Here is a 20,699-nt window from a genome sequence, read left to right as displayed (position 1 = left end):
ATTTCCTGAATCCCACTTAGGTGGGTCATTAGGTGTGGATTAGTTGCTAAAGCCTTCGTGTCTTGAACTCTTGAACTTTGTGAAGAGTTTTTCTGAGAAGATGGCTGTACTGCACTTGGTTGTGCTCTGGCTTGGCTTCGTGTATAGGGGCGAGCTGTGGTTTTGTGGCCTGTGCCAGCCAGATCTGTGTAGGGATTGCAGGGGGGTGCAGCATCCGGAGGTGCCACCCTGGTTTGGCTACTGGATGGTGTCTGTAATTTATCTGTGGAGAGGGTCTGGGTTTGGGTCTGGTGTGGTTGATTGGTGATGGCGTTCTGTGTGCCTCTGGATCTGGTGTCAGATTTTGTGGGGAGGGCTAATTTCCAGATGTCTGGCAAGCGGGATGTGTCGTCACGCTTGTTCATGTTGTGAGGGTGTTTCTCTATCTCGATGGCTTCCATGATTATTCTCTTGTGGTGATGTTCCATGTTAAAGAGCAATTTGGAATCTGCAAAATTAATTTCGTGTCCTGTTTCTTTCATGTGTTGGAAAAGAGAGGAAGTTTTTTCTTCTTTTTTGACGGCATTCTTGTGTTCTGCGATCCGTGCATTTATTCGTCTGTTTGTTTGTCCAATGTACGTGGCTGGGCAGACTTTGCAGGGTATTTCATAGACCCCTTCACAAAGTTCAAGAGTTCAAGACACGAAGGCTTTAGCAACTAATCCACACCTAATGACCCACCTAAGTGGGATTCAGGAAATCACTCAAGAAATCACTCAAGATATCCCTCAAGTAATTAAGGAACAAAAGAAGAAAAGGCACACTAGCCTGGGAACCTCCTCTCTGCCCAGAACATTGGAGGCTATACACCACACCTCCTCAACAGTATTTATAGGAACTCAAACACTGAGATCCTGCTCTGTTCCAGTAACAAGAAGCCGAAAGCACCAGCCTGAAGATGACGAGTGAGACCTCGTCGAAACGTCGCCTAGACACCCCAACTTTTACACGGGAAGACACCCGAGGACACCAAAACCTGCATATATATATATATATATACACACACATATACACTTCTTGCAAGGATATATTTCCACCCCAAATATTCTTGTACAGAGGGGAGAGAAAACTTGCAGTTGGGAGAATTAATATAAGACCTGGCACTGGACACTGGCATTTCCAACCTTTTGCAATGTTCTACTGGCTGATTCTTACAACATTTAAACCTTCCCAAAATCTGGAAGTGCATCACATGATGCAACTGTCTGGATCCCTTATCCCTTACACCAGAGGTGAGGGGCGTCTGGTCCTTCAGGTGCCAAACCCGCAGCAGCCCTAGCCAATGTGACCAATGGTCAGGGAATTGTAGTCCTTCAACATCTAGCAGGCACAGGTTCCCCAGTGGAGAGCCATTTGCAATGTTGTCAGAGATGCCAAAAAACAATAATATTGCAATAGTAGAAAATGGTACAGATCTGAGGAACCTCCTTTGTTCAGAAGATGATAACCCTGACTGTGCACCAGAAACAACTACAGTATCCCATCACCAGATACTCTGGCTGGCATCTATCTCTTATTTATTTCCCCAGCATGACAACTATGATTAGCACATGAATCCTAGTATCTGCTTCCATGGGGGAGTTTAACACCCACCCACCCACCCATATATATATGGTTGCTGCTTCAAGATGGTTTCCAGTGCTAAGCATAAACTGCAGGACAACAAGCAACTGTTTTTGTTTGTTTGTTACTTTTGCCCTGCAAGATATATTTCAAAATTTCTTCTGGCTTTGAAGAATGTCTCCATCACTACATCTGAAAAAATCTCAGCCAGCTGTCTCTAGTTGAAAACAGCTTGGTTGATCTGTGTTGTCTCACGCAGCTATACCACATGTAACGAATTGTTATTCAGGAAGCTTCCCAACGCCCTTACAAATGAGCTTGCGCAGATACAAATGAACTGCCAGTTTTGGTGGTGAGCAGAACCATACTTTTGGGGGTTGGGCAGGGAATACAGATTGAATTCTATCCTGTGGCATTCAATGATGTTTAAGATGTTCTTACAGCATTTTGGATTACAGTATACAGCGGACGCTAGGGTTGCAAACGTGATCCGATTCGGCGTTTCTGTGCATGCGTGACCGCCAAAACCGGGAAGTAACCCATTCCGGTACTTCCGGGTTTCAGCAGTCCGTAACCTGAAAAAACGCAACCTGAAGCGTCTGTAACCCGAGGTACGACTGTATACTATCTGGAACCTTTTAATTCTGGCAAAAAGAAGAGAAAAGGAACAGGTTCTGTTGTTGGCAAAAAAATGAAGACGGCATTAGCATTTATTTAGGCTGCAATCCTGTTGACATCCACCTTCCACCTAGCAGTAAGTTTGACTGACCTCAGTCAGGTTTCTGAGTATACATGCTTAAGACTTTCTTGTGAAAACAGAAATTGCTGGTATCCATTTGTCTGGAGTTATCTGCTTGAATCCCACTAGGTCCAATGGAATTGCTAAAGGTTTTTTTTAACAGGCATCTGGTTGATCACTATGAGAACAGGATGCTGGACTCGTAGGCCTGATCCAGCAGGCTCTTCTTATGCTCCCTAGTGTGTGTGCTTAGGACTGCAGTCATTGTCCGTTCCAGGAAATACTACACTGCAATACACTTGCAGAAATACCAGGTTGTTTACAGACATGTTTCTTGAGTATACGTCCTGTTTTGTTTGCACAAAGTTTGCAAGGATACTGAAATATACTCAGAGTCGCAAAGTGATTTCATGCTCTTTATTCAGCTCATAGTGGTGAGGAGGAATGAATGAATGTCCCCTCAAAGTATCTGCTTTATATACATTATTTACACAATGGGCTGCACATGATTGGCTAATTCTGGAATTCTACTGTAAGCCAATCAGGTTGTGGATTCACTTATATCTGGAGCATGATTGGGTGGTTCCTGCCAACCAATCATACTGTTGCATTGTTCTAGGACCAATCAGACTGCTGCATTCTGAATCCTATTGTTCTAGGACCAATCAGACTGCTGCAGTTTGGATCTTATTCAACTCAGTACATAACAGATACTATACTACATCGGTGGTTTACTGAGTATTCACTCTGATTTGTTTAGATAGCATTATACAATGTTGCATTCAAGCAACTGTAACCCCACACGTTTCCCCATCGCTTTCCCGATAATTGAATGAATAAATTGGGCTCGTTGAGCAACAGCAATGAATCCTACCCAGGATGTTGGGCTGTGACCTGGGAGACCACGGTTCAAATCCCCGCTCAGCCATCAAGCTCACTGGGTGGCATTGGGCCAGTCACTGTCTCTCAGCCTCGCCTACCTCGCTAGGTTGTGAGGATAAAATGGGTTAGGGAGAACCATGTGACCAACCTTGAAGACCTCAAAGGAAAAAGCGGTATATCAATGTAATAAATAGAAACATAGCGACAGTCTGGATGTGGTCCAGCTAGGAAGGTCTTCTCCATTTCCTGCATTGTAGGGGGTTGGACTAGATGACACTTTGGGGTCCCTTCCAACTCTAACACCAGGGATAACTCCATACGTACATTGCATATGTTAACGTGGCACTAATGCTAACCTTGGGGAAGCACACTGGAGCTTCTCCTATATGCACAAGGAGTTCTAGAAAAGAACATCAGAGGATTCTGTCAGATGAGGCTAATGGCCCACAAAGTCCAGCATCCTGTTCTCACAGCAAGCAAACAGTTGCCTATGGGGAGGTCAATAATCTATGAAGAGTGCACCTCATCTGCTCCCAGCTATTTGTCAGAAAACATCTAAACGTGGGTTTAAACATCCTCGAAGCATCAATTGTTCAACGGTTCTCATGCAGTCAAGGGAACACATTGCTTTGCTGAGTGTGACCCAAAACATTAGATTAGATGATATTTGGGTATGAACAACAGAGTCTGGGATTGCTCTAGTGCCCTGTACTGATATTTTCCTCCCTCTAAAGCATCTGGAACCAATTACTGTCAGGAGAAGGATTCCAGATACAATGGAAAACACTGGTCTGAGTCACCAGCACCATGCTGAGGTTTCTGAAGAAATACTGGTTCAAAAATGTAATAATCTATAAAATCTTGATGGGTTACTACATCCCATCATACTGGGGAAATAAATGTGAGCACGAGCATTTCCCTCCCTCCTGATCCGCGGGATTCTTAGATCAATAGAAACTCATGTTACGGCAAGTATATTGTAATCGTCAAAGGGACGGAGTCTTGCTCTGTGGCAAGACTGTGTCCCCTTGGCAATGCAGGCAACTGGCTTATACCAGATCACACCAGCCCAGGGCTAGTTGATTGACAAGGTCTGAAGCAGGAGCCTTCCTTTCTATGGCCTGATCCTTTCAGCTGAAGGTGTCAGGTTTTGAATTTGGGACCTTCTTCATGAAAAGCATTGCTGTTCTGCTCACTGATGTCTCTGCCCCAAAACCATGGATTTAAAATAAAGCATTTTAGTATTCAGATCTATTTCCTCAGAAGAAAGAACTGAAGCAGCATATCTTACTAGGTTCTACTGCTACAGGCACTACAACTAGTTATGGTGAAGGAACATCTTCATCTGTGTAGGCCTGACACAAAAGTGACCTTAAAAAGCTCTGTTGAGAGAGTCTCAGCTTTACCGCAGGTCAGAAGGGTGGTGAATAAGGAAGGAACTTCTAACTCCCTGCAGAGTGCAGAGGCAGGCTTGTCTTTCTAACTCACTGAAATCATTTTGGACCACGGTGAAGGCCATCCTGTTTAAAAGAGCCTTTTCTCTTGCTGGGTGTGGTTGCCTGGCACTTAGATGTTAAGGCATGCTTTCATTATTCTCTGCTATTTATTGTTTTTAAATTTTTTTAAAGCAAAATTCTTATTGCTTGGGGGAGCACTGCTGAGAAGCATGGTAAAAAAATTTAAATTTAAACAAATTAAAAATTAAAACAAATATTCAATTTTTAAAGTGAAGGTGTCCGTCCCCCCCAACCTTTGAATTGAACTGGGCATTAGAAGAATGGGATATGACGGGTAGGATCCTGTTTAGTGCTGCTGTTGAGTTCCAACTAGCCAGCTATACTCCATTGCAGCATACTCCATTCCATTTCCCCTCACCCAGTTTTCTGTCCCCTCCAGTACGTTAAGCATTCTGTGCCCACTAAGCATGCTTAGTCCACATTGAGCTGTATATGAAGTCCCCTCCACCCTCCTTTAGGATCCCCCGTCCCATATATTCTGGAATTTCCATGGGTCTGCTGGCATCCCTTTTTGCCTACATAAAAATTCCCACTCAAATAATAAGTTCACTCTTAAGGATATATGGTTATTCAATGCTGGCGGCTGTGGCCAGCTAGGTCCAGAAAGCAATTGGAAGTCCTTTAGATGCCTTTGTTTTATCTCGAAAGGGAGACTTTCAAAACGTATCCATTAGGTGGTGCTCCAGCTGTAACTTCTGACAATTCTATGCCATCCTTGAGAATACATGGAAACTTCCCGGGGATAAAATACTCATCTTGTTAGATTTTAAAAAGAGCATTGATAATACGGTTGATAGTCAAATTGAAGAGCAACATAGCACCCAAGTTTGAGACAAAAAAAAAAATGTGTTCATTTGCCATCAGAAATGACTAAGGGCACTAGTTCTTTTCAAAATATTTTCCTCCAAATTGTTTACTTGGCTTATTTGATTATTTCCCTCTGTCATATGAACTAGGCAAGTTATTATGAAAAGAAAAGAACAAGGAAAGAAAAACAAAGCATCTGGAACCCATGGTAACGGATCGCACAACAATAACAAACACAATCAGAAAAGTGTCATTTTGGGTTTAAAGGATTGTGAGCTTTATTTCATGGCAGTGGCTTATTCGATTTCCCCTCTAATACTGTAATATAAGTATAACGCTCAAGCAGAAACGTTATATCAATAATAAAATATTAGATGATGCAGCGACTGACAAGCAATGTAATTTGGGGTGGGAGCAAGGGGAAGAAAACATGGCATGCTGTCAATCTCATAAAAAAGGGAAATAATTTACCATTTACAACTGGGGTGAAGGGAAGTGAGTGTGTAATATGTAGCTGTAAGGACTACATTACACTTCTACTCTAAAGTATGTACTGAATTCCAGTTCTGTTTCTGGGGGCATCTGCATCATGCTTTGAAATCTGGCTCTAGAGAGGGGGCTTCTCTCCCTCTTTCCGCTAATGGGAATAATGGCCGGCCCCAGCATTCTTTCCTCACAGATACAAAATTCCAGCTTTCACTTCTGATTGGAAACGGATTAAGAGAGTGGCTGGAAGATGGCTAGGAAGAAAGATGCGGAAAATGATTCCACTGGAGATTTGGGGAAGATGTCAAGTGGTATGAATGACAGGGAACTGGCAAGCACCTGTGGAGAACTGGCTGAGGAAAAAGAGATGATCTGAAGAACACAAAGGGAAGGGATACAACTTAAGGATGTCATGCTGAGCAATGAACCCAACAGCCCCTCACTGACTGGAGCCGAACTTTATTCGCACTTGGGATGTCAGATTATTTCATCAGAAATGGAAATGCGAGCAGAAATCGCCACAATTTGCTTGCTCACCCAAGAACAGAAACAAAAATTGCACAAATGAAAACAACTAGCGTTCCAATTCAATTGTTTTCTTAGTCTGTGAAAGTTACATAAAAAATTATGTCATTCTCTGCCTTGTTTTTGACATTTCCCTTCCATTAAAATGCATTGAATTACGCAGTCGATAACAAAGTGAATGATGAAGGTTTTAGTGGAATCCAAACCATAGCAGAACTGAAGTGGAGCTGATTGCGACAAACACAGGATGGGACGGAAATGTCTGCCTCTTGACATTCCTCATTCTCACCCACACTTGTCCATAATACACCCATAATCTCTTGCATGAAAAACCCCTGAAGATTTAGGGGTGGGGGGTTGACGTTGGATCACAGCAAAATGCTGCACTCCAGCTTGGCCGGCTTGGCTATTTTGTTCCTATCCAAAATCCATCATAACACATTTTGCTGGAAGCAGTGAACTTGTGGGGCGGGGGAGACAACTACTCAAAGTTGCATTAAAAATAATTTCATGAAATCTTACAGCTGCCTTCCTTGGAACTGCATCACGGTCTAAAGGAGAAAATCGTCTCTCAACATTTGGTTGGTCCCTGTTTCAGGTAACATACATCTTGCAATGAACAATATGGATTATCAAAGGTGTTTAAAAAAAAATCAAAAAATCACAAGAATAAACAGCTATGGAAACCAAGCTCTTGCCGTGATCTCCAACCCTGAAGGCATCACTAAAGCTGCCATTCTAAGCTGAAACAAATCTGGCTAAGCCAGAAGTTAATGCTAGAGAAAGGGTGGCCAATTCTAGAACCCTGGAAGGTCATCTTGACATTGTCCCAATGACCACATTTCATTGAGGTATTGTATAAAATTTATACAAATTATACTATAAACCTTTCAAGACTGGGCAAAAAAGGGACCACTGAAACTTCAGGATGTTTTCAAACTAATGCATTATGTAAATGCTGTGGACCAATAAGGAAGATCATATTTATATAGCATTTGGAAGAATGGAACATTGTTGCAACAATGCATTATCACCACCTTTGGCTTAAAAACAATATTTTTAAATATTCTATGTTGTATCATGCCATCTGTAATCTTCAGCTATGTACTAGCTGGTGTTGGATAACAGAACCATTCAATCAGGCTTGCCTCAATTTCAGTTTGAATTCACTACATACTTTCAAAATACCATAATAGAGATCTTTGAACAACTATACCTGTTTGGTCAATTTTCTAAAATAATGAAATTTCAAGTAACTACATTTTCCTGAGCTATGAGTTTGAATTTACTTACGCATTTGTTTTACTGTGCCAGGTAATATTAGAAACAAATACTGAAGAAAATGCTTTGTTAAGAACTCTCCAAGCCATTGAGAAACTAGTTGCTATGCAACATACAGTACTGTTCAAGTTATCCTCAACATCACAAGGTGCATTGTATGAAATAAAACAATCTTCTTAATAAAAAACTCAAAAAAGGGTTTTGTTTAAAACTTAAATCTCACTATGGAAAAAAGTAGCATATCCTTTCATACATTCTTGACAGCTGCTGATCAAAGATGTGTTTATTGTGATTGCTTATTTAGTATTTTTATTGATAATCTGTAATAATTCATTGGTAACATAATGTTGTTTTACTCATATTTTGTTTTCCTTTTCCGGAACTGAATGAGATTCAGATCAACCTTTGTGTGATCCAAGCTGGTCAAGATTAGGGATGCTATAATACTGTATGTAGCATGTTCAGTTTGAGAAACAGGTTGCATCCTATGCCAGTCCTAGTGAGTAGACCTGATGATGTTAACAGACTCGGCTAATTTGGGGTCATTAATGTCAATGAGTCTACTCTGGGTAGACCTTAGTTGAGTACAGTTCTATAGTTTTGCTTGCATATGCAAAAGCAGAAGTAAAGGGGTGCTCATCCTCAGGGTGAATTTATTCCCTTCTCCCACTGCTAGCTGTATCGTACATACCCCATGAATCTTGCCCAGTTCACAGTGCGTTTCTACAAAAGTACAGGTAGTCTCCACTAGGTGGTGGGATTATGTGATAATAAGCATTCTCTTGGTGAATTCGAATAAACAATATGGCTGAGAGACCTCAGCAGCTCCATGAGATCTGAACCAGTGCTCAGCTTCCTTTGGAGGGAGAGAACTCTGGAAATGTATGCTGAGTTGCTAAAATATCTGCTTATGTACAAATGTAGACAATAAGTAAGGAGTGTAGGAATGCAGCAGCAGTATGCAGAGACTGCGATATTAATCTCAGTCCAGGTCCCAGCAGAAATCTGCAGCTGCTTTTCTCAAGTCTCTGTTTTCAGCATCAGTAACAACCATATTGTTCCAGGCCTCCTTACATATCTGACTCTGTGAGCGACTGACTTCCTTCCAATCCCTCCTTGAAACTCACCTTTTATATGAAGCCACTGGCACAACCCCCCCTATAGTTTTGATATATATTTTTAAGAAATGAAGGGGGAAAGCCAACAAAATCTTCTTCCAGAATAAAGACTAAATATTGCCTCGCCCCCCCCCAAAAAAGTGCTACTAGAACTTTAATAAAAAAATAAATTGCCCAACAAGTTTCAGTGGAAATCTCTCTGAGGGGCATACGAATGCAATTTGCTGAGTGCCCCTAGTAAGGTAGCATCTCTCCGAAATGAGTGCTGCACTCTTTTCTCTCTCATTCTTTGCAGTGCCTCAAGATTCCTTCTTGTGTTTGATTAAATATGATTACTTTGGTACTAAACTCATTCACAAAAACAAGCAGCATAGGCCACAAGAGAATTGCAAGACATGGTTTAAAAAGATAAAATACTGTAGGACATTTGAACTGATCATTTAAATTATACTTACTTTCCCATGGCTCAGCATGATCATTCTCACCAGGACAACATTAATTTGGGCACCTAAGGACTCATCGTGATAGATTTCATTAACCTGCAAGAGGACATAAAGGCATTAATAATGATTCCATGATAATAATAGGACTGAAATAGCCTAAAACAGCATCCTTCAACCTTGGGTCTCCAGATGTTGTTGGATTACAACTCGCACCATCCCTCACCATTGGCTAAACATGATATTGTGGTCGACAAGCTTAAGAAACACTGCATGCCAAGGGGGGGGGAAGGTTTTTAAGAGACACATTTTTCTTTCAAGAAAGAAAGAATCCTTTTAGGCTTTTTAAAAAATATGATTTCAGATATGCAACTTTGGAAGGCCTGCTGACTAAGGGATCAAATTATCCTGGGCGGGGGTGGGGTATAAGATTGCAAACAGAGAGCCCAAGTGGTAGAATTTCAAGCTCTCGCTTTGGCCAGAGCAATTGAAGTGTGCCAAGCTGCAGAAATGACACCAAAGGAAGTCGATTTGTTGGAAGGAAGGCATTCTGCTGTGCCTGGTAAACAGGATTATGCCTTCTATTAGCCATAGCAGAACACTAAGAGATATCCTTCCCAAGCTAAAGTCTGCAGAGCGCATACACGACAACAACAGATGGGCCTATGGAAACAAATGTCAAAAAATGAAACACTTCATTAGAGTCTGCAAACCAAATCAAGGTAGTAAGAATAATGTGCAGAGAAGGTTGCAGGAAGAAGGCGACCCGCATTCGTGCACTGAAGCGATCCACATCAGCAAAGGACTAGAATGTTTTGTTGCAGACAAAAATGGCAGCTCAGTGAATTTTGAACTGGGCACTGGATCACAAACAAATGTGCATTCCTGAAAGTGTGTGCTGGGCTAGAGAGACCAGGGTTTGAATACCAGCCATGAAACTCACTGGGTGACCTTGGGCAGCTGCCCTCTCTCAGGTTAACCTTCCTCACAAGATTTAAATGAGATAACCATTTGGGGTTCTTGGACTAAGGGCAGAATCCACAAGCAAGTAAAGGGCAGAATACTTAGATATAAGCTGATTTAAGGCTGGTGCATACTGCCCTGCTCATGGTACATATTTGGGGGTAAGGGTGGAGCATAGTGTTATCTGGTGGGCCCCCTTCTCTACCAGTGTGTGCTGAAGAGCCTACCTGGTAGCTATGACAGCGCACTGGGCAGCTATGCGAGGCTGGGGCTCATCACAATTTAAATTTCCCACAATGCCTTAGAATGATGCATTGCTAGGGGCATTGTGGGAAATATAAATTGTGATCAGACCCAGCAGCTTAGAGGGACAGGCTAGGGGAAAAAAATGAAGGGGGCCAAGATGGGACCAGCCAAAGTGGAAGAGCCACAGCATGTACCCATTGGTTACACACGCAAGGGCCAACCAGATAGGATGGCACCATAGCTCAGTGGTAGAACATGCATGCTGAAGGTTTCTGGCACCTTCAGGAACAAACGACTAGATGGTAACTGCTGTGAAGGAGCTGATGCCAGCCAGAGTACAGAACACTAGGCTAGATGGACAGACAGAGTGACTGACTCTAAGAGAGCTTATTATGTTTCACTTTCATTGGCAGATTGAGGAAAGGCAGAGGGTAGAAACTGGATAGCAATTGTACTCTGTACAACAGAAACAGTCTGGCATTGCATATACAAATCTGCTCATAAAGTATCAAGAGGCTGGATTACCTTAAATTTCTATGACTGTATAGTAAATGTTCCAAATTTATAGCCAATGTTCCAAAATCTAAGTTATCTGCTTCTGAACAAAGTTTTTAGAAATTCCACAAAACAGATGTCCTGGCAAAGCAAACATCGGAGGGATCTTTGTCTCCTCTTTGACAGTAATGTTGGCTTTAGAAAGGTCACAAACTTTCTGCTGGCTTCATGACCGGTTTATATTTTGTTGAGTTCCTCCCTCGAGCTTTTGGCCTTCTCAACTTTTGCCTACAGGCTACAGTACAAAAACATTCTGAAAACCTGCACTAAGTGCATAAACAGTTTTCACCAGCCTTACATTAACACTGCAGTCTCATGATCACGTCATGTGTTTACAGCACAATGACCCAATAATCTGTGCAGTAACTTCTTACATTGTGAATATAAATTGGGGACAAACTGGGGAGCAGACCCAAAATTCATCAGTTATCTAAATTCTGTAAATAGTCAGTGTCTTCTACTGCCTTGTTATTCCTCAACACTAGTGGTTCAAATCTCAGACTAGGGCTGAGGAGACCCGGGTTCAAATCCCCTCTTGGCCAAGAAGCTCATTGGGTGACCTTGGCCAGTTGCTATCTCTCAGCCTAACCTGTGAAAATAAAGAGAGAAGAATCCATTTTATACTGTCTTGACCTCCTTGGACAAAAGGCAGAATATAAATTAACAAGTAAAAATAAATTTTATGGGTTCCACGCAGCCAAAGGAAAATGCTGGGGGGTTGTGGAATGGGATAATTGGGACAAGGGAAAGCACTATAACCATTTTAGGGTCTAATGTTGCACAGCTGAGGTGGGGGGGTGGTGAGACAGTGGCAGAGGCTGGCACTACTGCTGACATACAGAGACTGAAATTGGGTAAGAACATTAATCAACTTTAACTTTTTTGATGAAGAGCTTTTAAGCCTGCTGCAGAAAGGGTTGTTTTCTCCACGTAACTGCAGAGCTTCTAAAAAGGGGAGGGGGGGCTCCTTTTCCAGCTAGGAAACTGGTGCATATACCTGTGTCCAGACAATTGCCCACAAGAGCTATTTAAGACAGCCCACCTCCAATGCACAGCCCAAGATAACGTGCAGATGCAGGCAACACTTTGTTGTTGTTGTTGTTTAGTTGTTTAGTCGTGTCCGACTCTTCATGACCCCATGGACCAGAGCACGCCAGGCACCCCTGTCTTCCACTGCCTCCCGCAGTTTGGTCAGACTCATGTTTGTAGCTTCAAGAACATTGTCCAACCATCTCGTCCTCTGCCGTCCCCTTCTCCTTGTGCCCTCTATCTTTCCCAGCATCAGGGTCTTTTCCAGGGAGTCTTCTCTTCTCATGAGGTGGCCAAAGTATTGGAGCCTCAGCTTCACGATCTGTCCTTCCAGTGAGCACTCAGGGCTGATTTCCTTGAGAATGGATACGTTTGATCTTCTTGCAGTCCATGGGACTCTCAAGAGTCTCCTCCAGCACCATAATTCAAAAGCAACAATTCTTCGGCGATCAGCCTTCACTTCCATACATCACTACTGGGAAAACCATGGCTTTAACTATACAGACCTTTGTTGGTAAGGTGATGTCTCTGCTTTTTAAGATGCTATCTAGGTTTGCCATCGCCTTTCTCCCAAGGAGCAGGCGTCTTTTAATTTCGTGACTGCAGGCAACGCTAAACATTCCAAATAGCATTCCATCATCTGGGGAATTGAAGGATTGCATTGCGGTACCTATGAAGGCACCATCGTGGGATGCATGTTCGAAAAAGATGAATAAGCAAATAAGAGGGAGAGCGCTTAGGGAGGTGAAGCCGAACTGCATGACTCCGGACACTTCTGTGAGGGCTGCAGCTTCGGATAGTTAAAGGGGTGACAGGGCAGAATTGGAAGGCTCTTCAACAGCTGCTACTCCAGCAGCTGTGGCACAAGTCCCTGCTCCTGTCACACGAGTTGAAGCAGGGGAAAGGATCAGGTTTTTAGCCCACAGCAGTGAGGCTACAGAGGAGGCACCATCCAGATGTTGTTGAACTCCAGCTTCCAGCAGCCCCAGCAGCCATGGGAATGGAAGACACAGTGTTGGAGTTCAGCAGGGCAGGGCACCATGTTGGCTCCTTCCACCTTAGAATCTGCTGGACTAATTGCAGCATGAGCCTCTGCCCGATGGTGTGGTCCTGTGGAAGGTCCTGTTCACACTGGAGACTGCTTGGGTGGTAGAGGGCAGGGAAGGGGCAGCTCCCTCCCCCACCAGGCTATTGCCTACTGAATGCATGAACTGGGCTTATTCTCTAAGGTGCTTTAGGATTTTAAAAGAGACAGGAGAACCCCACACCCTAAGCCTACGCTATCAGAATTCAAGCCACTTTCACAACTGGGACCACAGTACAGTGGAAGATCATTGGCTTTGCATACAGAAGGTCTCACGTTCAATTCCAGACATCTCCAGCGAGGAGAGGAAATGTCCCTTGCCTGAAACCCTGGAGAGATGCTGCCAGTCAGTGTAGAAAATACTGAGCTAGAGGGACCAATGGTCTGACTCAGTATAAGGCAGCTTGCCATCTTGCAACCATGATTCTGCTTACAAAAAAACAAAAACCATTCAAGTGTAGCACTCATAAGATTCTTTTCCACAGCTGAGCTTAGATTTACTTTATGAGTTTTCTTGAAATTGTCAGTTAGGCAGGGGAAAGTGACATTTCTGCCCTTTGTACCACCTGGGACCTACTGTTCTCTTTCAACCTGCTGCATTTAAATCATCCAGAGAAAGCATCGCTCTCGCACCTAGTAGCTCACACTGACATATCAAAGGCAAAACCTGAACTGGAAAATTGCCAGCAAGGAACTCTGTTTCATGATATATTTATTAGCTTCTCATCTCCATATCCAAATCCAGAGGGTCCTCAAGTTGTTGATGGCCTTCATGGCATGACCCTTCACGGTATGCAGGTGTGACTCTGCTCTCTGCGAGATGTGAGAGGACCTTGACATCACACTGAGCACTCGGAGCACGTTCATGGGCTACGCAAAGTCAGAAATGCTACCCCACTCTCTAGCCCCAAGCTCAGGAGAAGGGGACCTCACCAAAGCTGTTGAGGGGTGAGGAAAGAGATCCTCATCATGGCAAGTGTGACAAGTGAATTTGTGGACCTCTGTGACATCCAGTTCCTAACATTTCCCCCCAGCCTTCTAATATGCTCAAGAAACAAGAACTCAGACACAGGCAGTTGATCAGTGTCAAGGAACAGGGACTGTTCCACCCAATTTTATTCCCAAGTACACTCTTTTCTGCTTTCCCAACTCCTGACTAAGGGACACTATTACAGTGAGACAAAATGGCGCTCTTCACCATGGCACTGGGCGGCCCAGTCCTCGCTGACAGAGATTTTGCCAAGGGTGGGAGGGGAGCAGAGCTTCCAGGGGTGCACTACAGTGCCTGAGGTGCCATGAAGTCTAATAAGCATGTGCCCTCCTTGTCATATAACAATGAATGTTTGGATCATTTCAAAGGTAAGCAAGCTGAAGTTTCAAGATGGGATCCAAATGATCCCTTTGAATACTCATGAAACACAGCATTCATCCAGCTGATGCACAGCACTGGCAGCATGGAAGTGAGTAGCCACTTTGAACTCAAGAAGAAAGATGGCAAGAGTGGTCAGAGGCAGGCCATTCAGAATCCTGGACAGATCCGAGGGAGGAGACCTGTTCTGACAATTGGTTAGGTACTGGTTTCCGGTTCCTATCTGCCTTAATGGAGGCAGCCGCCACAACATTCTCACAGGGAAGGGAAGAACGGGCTTCACTTGCAGTCCGTCTTGGTACGTGGCTCTCGCTCCGGCATAGAACGCAGGGGGCAGGGAGGCGCTGAGCGTAAAAGCACTTTGCCTGCCGAAAACCCTCCTACACTGCTATTAAGAAGCAGAGGTTCTCCTGTTAATTGGATTTTTAATTGGCTTTAAAGTCAGGCACGCTTCGAGAGAAGATGTCATCACAACTGTGGAATTACACACCTGCACTGATTTGAGGTTTGGAACTGAGAAAAAGATTCTATTGGGGGGGGGATGGCGGAGAGGGGAATCTCCAGTTTCCTGTTTACTTTGTGTTTCTTTATTAATGATTCGGTAACTCTCTCCAGACACAAAATTTTAAAGATACAAATGAGGTTGGATTGCAGTACGGAATAAAACTTGTGATTAAAAGAACATTTTGGTTTAAAGAAATGGGGGGAGAGCTCTAATGCTTGAATGGATCTTGGAAAATTAGAGCAGATACCATCTCTACCCCCCTTAAAAACATCATAGAAGAGATACAACGTAAGTGGACTTTGGCCAAAATGCAGTCGTAAAGATGAAAAGAATTTGGAGCCGTGGATGAGGAAGGCATGGAGACTTTGATGGTGATTCATTAAAATGAAAGTACTCCAAGATCCCCTGTGGCGGAAGGTGGATCCCTCTTTCTCGGGCTACGTACATTTCTAGATGTTGACTGAGTAGTGAGAAAGAGTGGAGTGTGTTGTTGTCCAGAAACACCAAGCGAGATGAGAGCACGGTGGGAGGGAGCTAATGAGGTATTCTGAGAATTCTTCAGGATCGTAGCCCCACCCCAGCTATGCTGAGAGACAACGGCAATCGGGGGAATTTCAAGAACTGGACAGCAGACAAAAGCCAAGGACTTTATAATTGGACATTTTCAGACTGACACACACAGAGAAAAGGAAAATAATTAGAGCACCTCATTTGAAATCTTATGGAAAGTTAGATATGGTTTTAACACAAATAATAATCACTAAAAATGCAGCTGTTATCCTTATGATTAATATACCAATTGAAATGTAATTAGATGTTAATAAAAAATATGAACCCAGCAATATAAGAACTGGAGAAAAAACAGTGATCAAGGGGCGCAGGAAACCACTTTGATTAAATTGCATAAATTTGGAAATAACTGGAATTATTTTGATATTAATTGAAATATGTATAATTAGCAAAACTGTGGTAATATTGAATAATTACTGGAAAAATAATAGTAAAATATTATTAAAAAGACAATTAGCACCTAAAGAATTGTGTTTTTTATAATAAATATACTGTAACTCAGCCAGCCTACTCCATTTAGGTCTCACCTCCTTGCTAGGAAATGGAAATCCTTAAAGGGGCAGCCCTATGGACTACAATCTAGTCCCCTGTCACCTCTCCGATATCTCCACTTGGGCTGAACAGGGTTGAGAGCCCATGAGGCACTTTGGGGCAATGATACTGGCCTGTTGATGAGGTCGATCTTAGGAGCCATTGTCACTGGGGTGTGTGGGTCTCAGGCCCTCTCTACAATATCTCTATATATACAGTTTCTTAACATTTCCTCTACATTTTCCTCAACGGATTATGCTGGAAAGCTCAGTGACAAGCGGAGTAAATATATTTCAAAGCTACAAATCTTATAATTTCTTACAATCACTATATCTCTTAAAATAGATTTAAGTGACATGAAAAATAAAAAAGGTTCCATTTCAAAATCTGTTTTTGTGTGTTTGCCACATAACTGCTAGGTTGCTCTGCTTTCCTTTGACTTGAAAATGTAGAAAACCATCTGTTTCATCTGCACACTTTATTTTAAGCCATGGACAAAAATAAATCCCTCCCTACATAATTGACTGATATTGACTTTTTAACCTTGAATCATTGGAATATGTTTGCATTATGTCCACCAGGTCACATGTATGGATATGCTGACCTTTACTGCCTTGCCAGCTCTCTCCATTTCTAAGCAATGAATTCAGGTATTTCCAAGGACATTATCAAAGATGCCTCCCTAAATTTCATCCCAGCATTTTGAAGTCAAGACTAAAGGCGGCGAAAGCTCTTGCTGTCTGGGAGCTGCACTCTTCCCAAAGAGTGTATTTCAGCTGGTACAGGGCTGGTGCTCAGCAGCCATTTCAGAGTTTTTAAATCACTATGAGCTTATATGAACTGTTTGATGAATTTGGGGTTGCATTTTTTTTCTTTATATGCTCCTGTGTTTTTGACATCCTTATAGCGATTGTAACATTTCTTAATTTTTAAAGCTGCTGATATTGTGGGTTGCTTTGAGCTCAGCATTTGTCATTGGAAAAATAGAATACAAACATCAAATCAAATCAACTGCAGTCAAATACAAAGGCAAATTATAAAGCTGCAAAATATGTTGCCTCTGTCTGTCACTCTGACTCCAGGATTTGTCAGTCAACGGATTAGATAGATCAGTACCCACTGTACCTTGATAGCAAATTGAGGAGGAATGTTTCTCATGTATGGAGTGAGAAACTGGCTTAAGGCTGTCTTATTGCAGTCAGAACAATAGGGAATTGACCACAGCAACTGGAGTTTTGACAGATTAATCCAGGCAAAGCAATACACAGTGGTGTATTTTCTACACAGTGGGGTAGGAGGAAAAAATTAAATTCAGAGCGTGAACAGGCAATACTCAGTTCTTTATTTGAGAATGAAAGATAGTGGTTCTATTGTTAACTGATGAAAAAAACAACTTTACGAAATAAATGATGGAGCAGGTGGCAACCCATAAAGAGTTACAGATGCTCCTCTCTATAACCTTATTGCTCCTATTTCCCTCCTGTGGTTTCTCTCTTTGCCTTCTGATCTTGTTTTATGTTCCATCCCTGCTGTGTAGACACGCAGAGTCATTCTCTCATATACATAGTCCCCTTCAGTCTCAATAGAGTCGATGTTGTAGCCACATCAGCTAAATAGGTTTCCGTCAACTACCTGCTTCGTTTTAATAATAATAATGTAGCATGAATGAGATTGCTTGTGGAATGGAATCAGAGAATTGTAGAGTTGGAAGAGACCTCGAGGGCCGTCTAGTCCAGCACCCCCCCCCCTCACAATGCAGGAATATGCAGCGGGCCCATATGGGGATCAAACCCACGATCTTGGCATAATCAGCACCACACTCTAGCTAACTGAGCCACCATCAATGGCAAACAAGTTCTCATTTGGTTGGGGTAGACTGTGTGGGATCAAATTCAGATGCAAACTGGCTTGAACCAATTTTCCTGGCCTAAGGTACAGGTGTCCTTCCGATCTCACACTTCTCTATGCAAGCAAAGCAGCTTGTTCCATTGAAGTAAATGGTGACGTGAGAGCTCTGTGAGCAAAGAAGAATGTCAAGGGGCGATTGGCTTAAAATGCCTGCACTCTGATAAGATAATTTCCACAGCTAATTACCAAGCTATATCCTAAAAAGTGCAAACACACTAGCAACCTATCTGTTTGCATGTTTGCTCAGAAGTAACTGAGTCCCGTGAAAATTTCTCCTATGTAAGGGCATAATAGGGTTGCAGCCTGAATAAATAACAGTACAGACACATACAAAATGTAGTAGTCAAATGTCAAATATCATTTCCATTCCTAACAACTACTGTTTGGCAACACTGTGAAACCAGTCAAAATTTTTGCTTGAGAGAAATTCTCGTAAAAATATTGAATAGCTAGACCTACACTGCTACACTGAACGCTTAAGGCAGGGGCGGGAAATCAGGGGCCCTCAGCCTGATTCATCTGGCCCCAGTTTCTCATACACCACAGAGTTTGGTTGCCAGATAGAGAGAGGGGGGTAAAGTGAGAGGAAGGTGATGTGGCTGCACATCCCGCCCATTTTTTCCTCTGGCTCCACCCACCAATGCTTCAGGCTCCACCCACCATCCACTGCAGTCCTTGATTGAATTTTTCAAGTGAATCCACATCCTAGGAATATCCTAGGAATATTCATCCTAGGAATAGGGGCTCCCTAGTTTGAAGTCCCCTTCATGGATCACTGCCTTGCCGTGGCGAAGGGGCTTGAAGAACTCAGAGAAGCTATGAACTATGCCGAGCAGGGCACCCAAGATGAACAGGTCATAGTGGAGAGTTTGGACCAAACGTGATCCACCTGGAGTAGGAATCGGCAAGCCACTCCAGTATCCCTGCCAAGAAAACTCCATGGACAAAGACAACAGGCATATCAAAGATATGACGCTGGAAGATGAGCCCCTCAGGTCGGAAGGCGTCCAACATGCTACTGGGGAAGAGCGGAGGACAAGTACAAGTAGATCCAGAGCTGATGAAGCGGCTGGGCCAAAGCCGAAAGGACGCTCAGTTGCGGATATGCATGGAAGCGAAAGGAAAGTCCAATGCTGTAAAGAAAAATATTGCATAGGAACCTGGAATGTAAGAACCATGAACCTGGGTAAGTTGGATGTGGTCAAAAATGAGATGGCAAGAATAAACATTGACATCTTGGGCATCAGTGAACTAAAATGGACGGGAATGGGCGAATTCAGTTCAGATGACTATCATATCTACTACTGTGGGCAAGAAACCCGTAAAAGAAATGGAGTGGCCCTCATAGTCAACAAAAGAGTGGCGAAAGCTGTACTGGGATGCAATCTCAAAAATGATAGAATGATCTCGATACGAATCCAAGGCAAACCTTTTAACATCACAGTAATCCAAGTTTATGCACCAACTACTGGTGCTGAAGAAACTGAAATTGACCAATTCTATGAAGACTTACAACAGCTTATAGAAGTGACACCAAAGAAAGATGTTCTTCTCATTATAGGGGATTGGAATGCTAAAGTAGGGAATCAAGAGATAAAAGGAACAACTGGCAAATTTGGTCTTGGAATTCAAAACGAAGCAGGGCAAAGGCTAATAGAGTTCTGCCAAGAGAACAAGCTGGTCATCACAAACACTCTTTTCCAACAACACAAGAGACGACTCTACACATGGACATCACCAGATGGGCAGCATCGAAATCAGATTGATTATATTCTCTGCAGCCAAAGATGGAGAAGCTCTATACAGTCAGCAAAAACAAGACCTGGAGCTGACTGTGGCTCAGATCATCAGCTTCTTATAGCAAAATTCAAGCTTAAACTGAAGAAAGTAGGAAAAACCACTGGGCCGGTAAGATACAATCTAAACCAAATCCCTTATGAATACACAGTGGAAGTGAGGAACAGGTTTAAGGATTTAGAATTGCTGGACAGAGTGCCTGAAGAACTATGGATGGAGGCTCGAAACATTATACAGGAGGCAGCAACGAAAACCATCCCAATGAAAAGGAAATGCAAGAAAGCAAAGTGGCTGTCCAATGAGGCCTTACAAATAGCGGAGGAGAGAAGGCAAGCAAAATGCGAGGGAGATAGAGAAAGATACAGGAAATTGAATGCAGAATTCCAAAAAATAGCAAGGAGAGACAAGAAGGCCTTCTTAAATGAGCAATGCAAAGAAATAGAGGAAAACAACAGAATGGGAAGAACCAGAGATCTGTTCAAGAAAATTGGAGATATGAAAGGAACATTTCGTTCAAAGATTACCGTAATAAAGGACAAAAGCGGTAAGGACCTAACAGAAGCAGAAGACATCAAGAAGAGGTGGCAAGAATACACAGAGGAATTATACCAGAAAGATATGGATGTCTCGTACACCCCAGGTAGTGTGGTTGCTGACCTTGAACCAGACATCCTGGAGAGTGAAGTCAAATGGGCCTTAGAAAGCATTGCAAATAACAAGGCCAGTGGAAGTGATGGTGTTCCAG

At 42.8% G+C, this 20,699-nt stretch overlaps 1 protein-coding gene across 4 annotated transcripts in view; it reads right to left on the bottom strand.

The window, feature by feature from the left end:
* Window positions 1-20,699, bottom strand: part of ADAMTS2 (ADAM metallopeptidase with thrombospondin type 1 motif 2) — a 331,712-nt gene that overhangs the window by 53,653 nt on the left and 257,360 nt on the right. For all 4 annotated transcript variants that reach the window (XM_083428527.1, XM_083428526.1, XM_083428524.1 and 1 more), the window contains one exon: window positions 9,413-9,496. In XM_083428527.1, coding sequence (XP_083284653.1) covers window positions 9,413-9,496 — 84 coding nt within the window. The remainder of the gene's footprint in view (window positions 1-9,412; window positions 9,497-20,699) is intronic.

The sequence above is a fragment of the Podarcis tiliguerta genome (genome assembly GCF_965153285.1).
Source record: "Podarcis tiliguerta genome assembly, chromosome: 2".
Lineage (NCBI taxonomy): Eukaryota > Metazoa > Chordata > Lepidosauria > Squamata > Lacertidae > Podarcis > Podarcis tiliguerta.
This window is presented reverse-complemented; position numbering and strand designations above follow the sequence as displayed.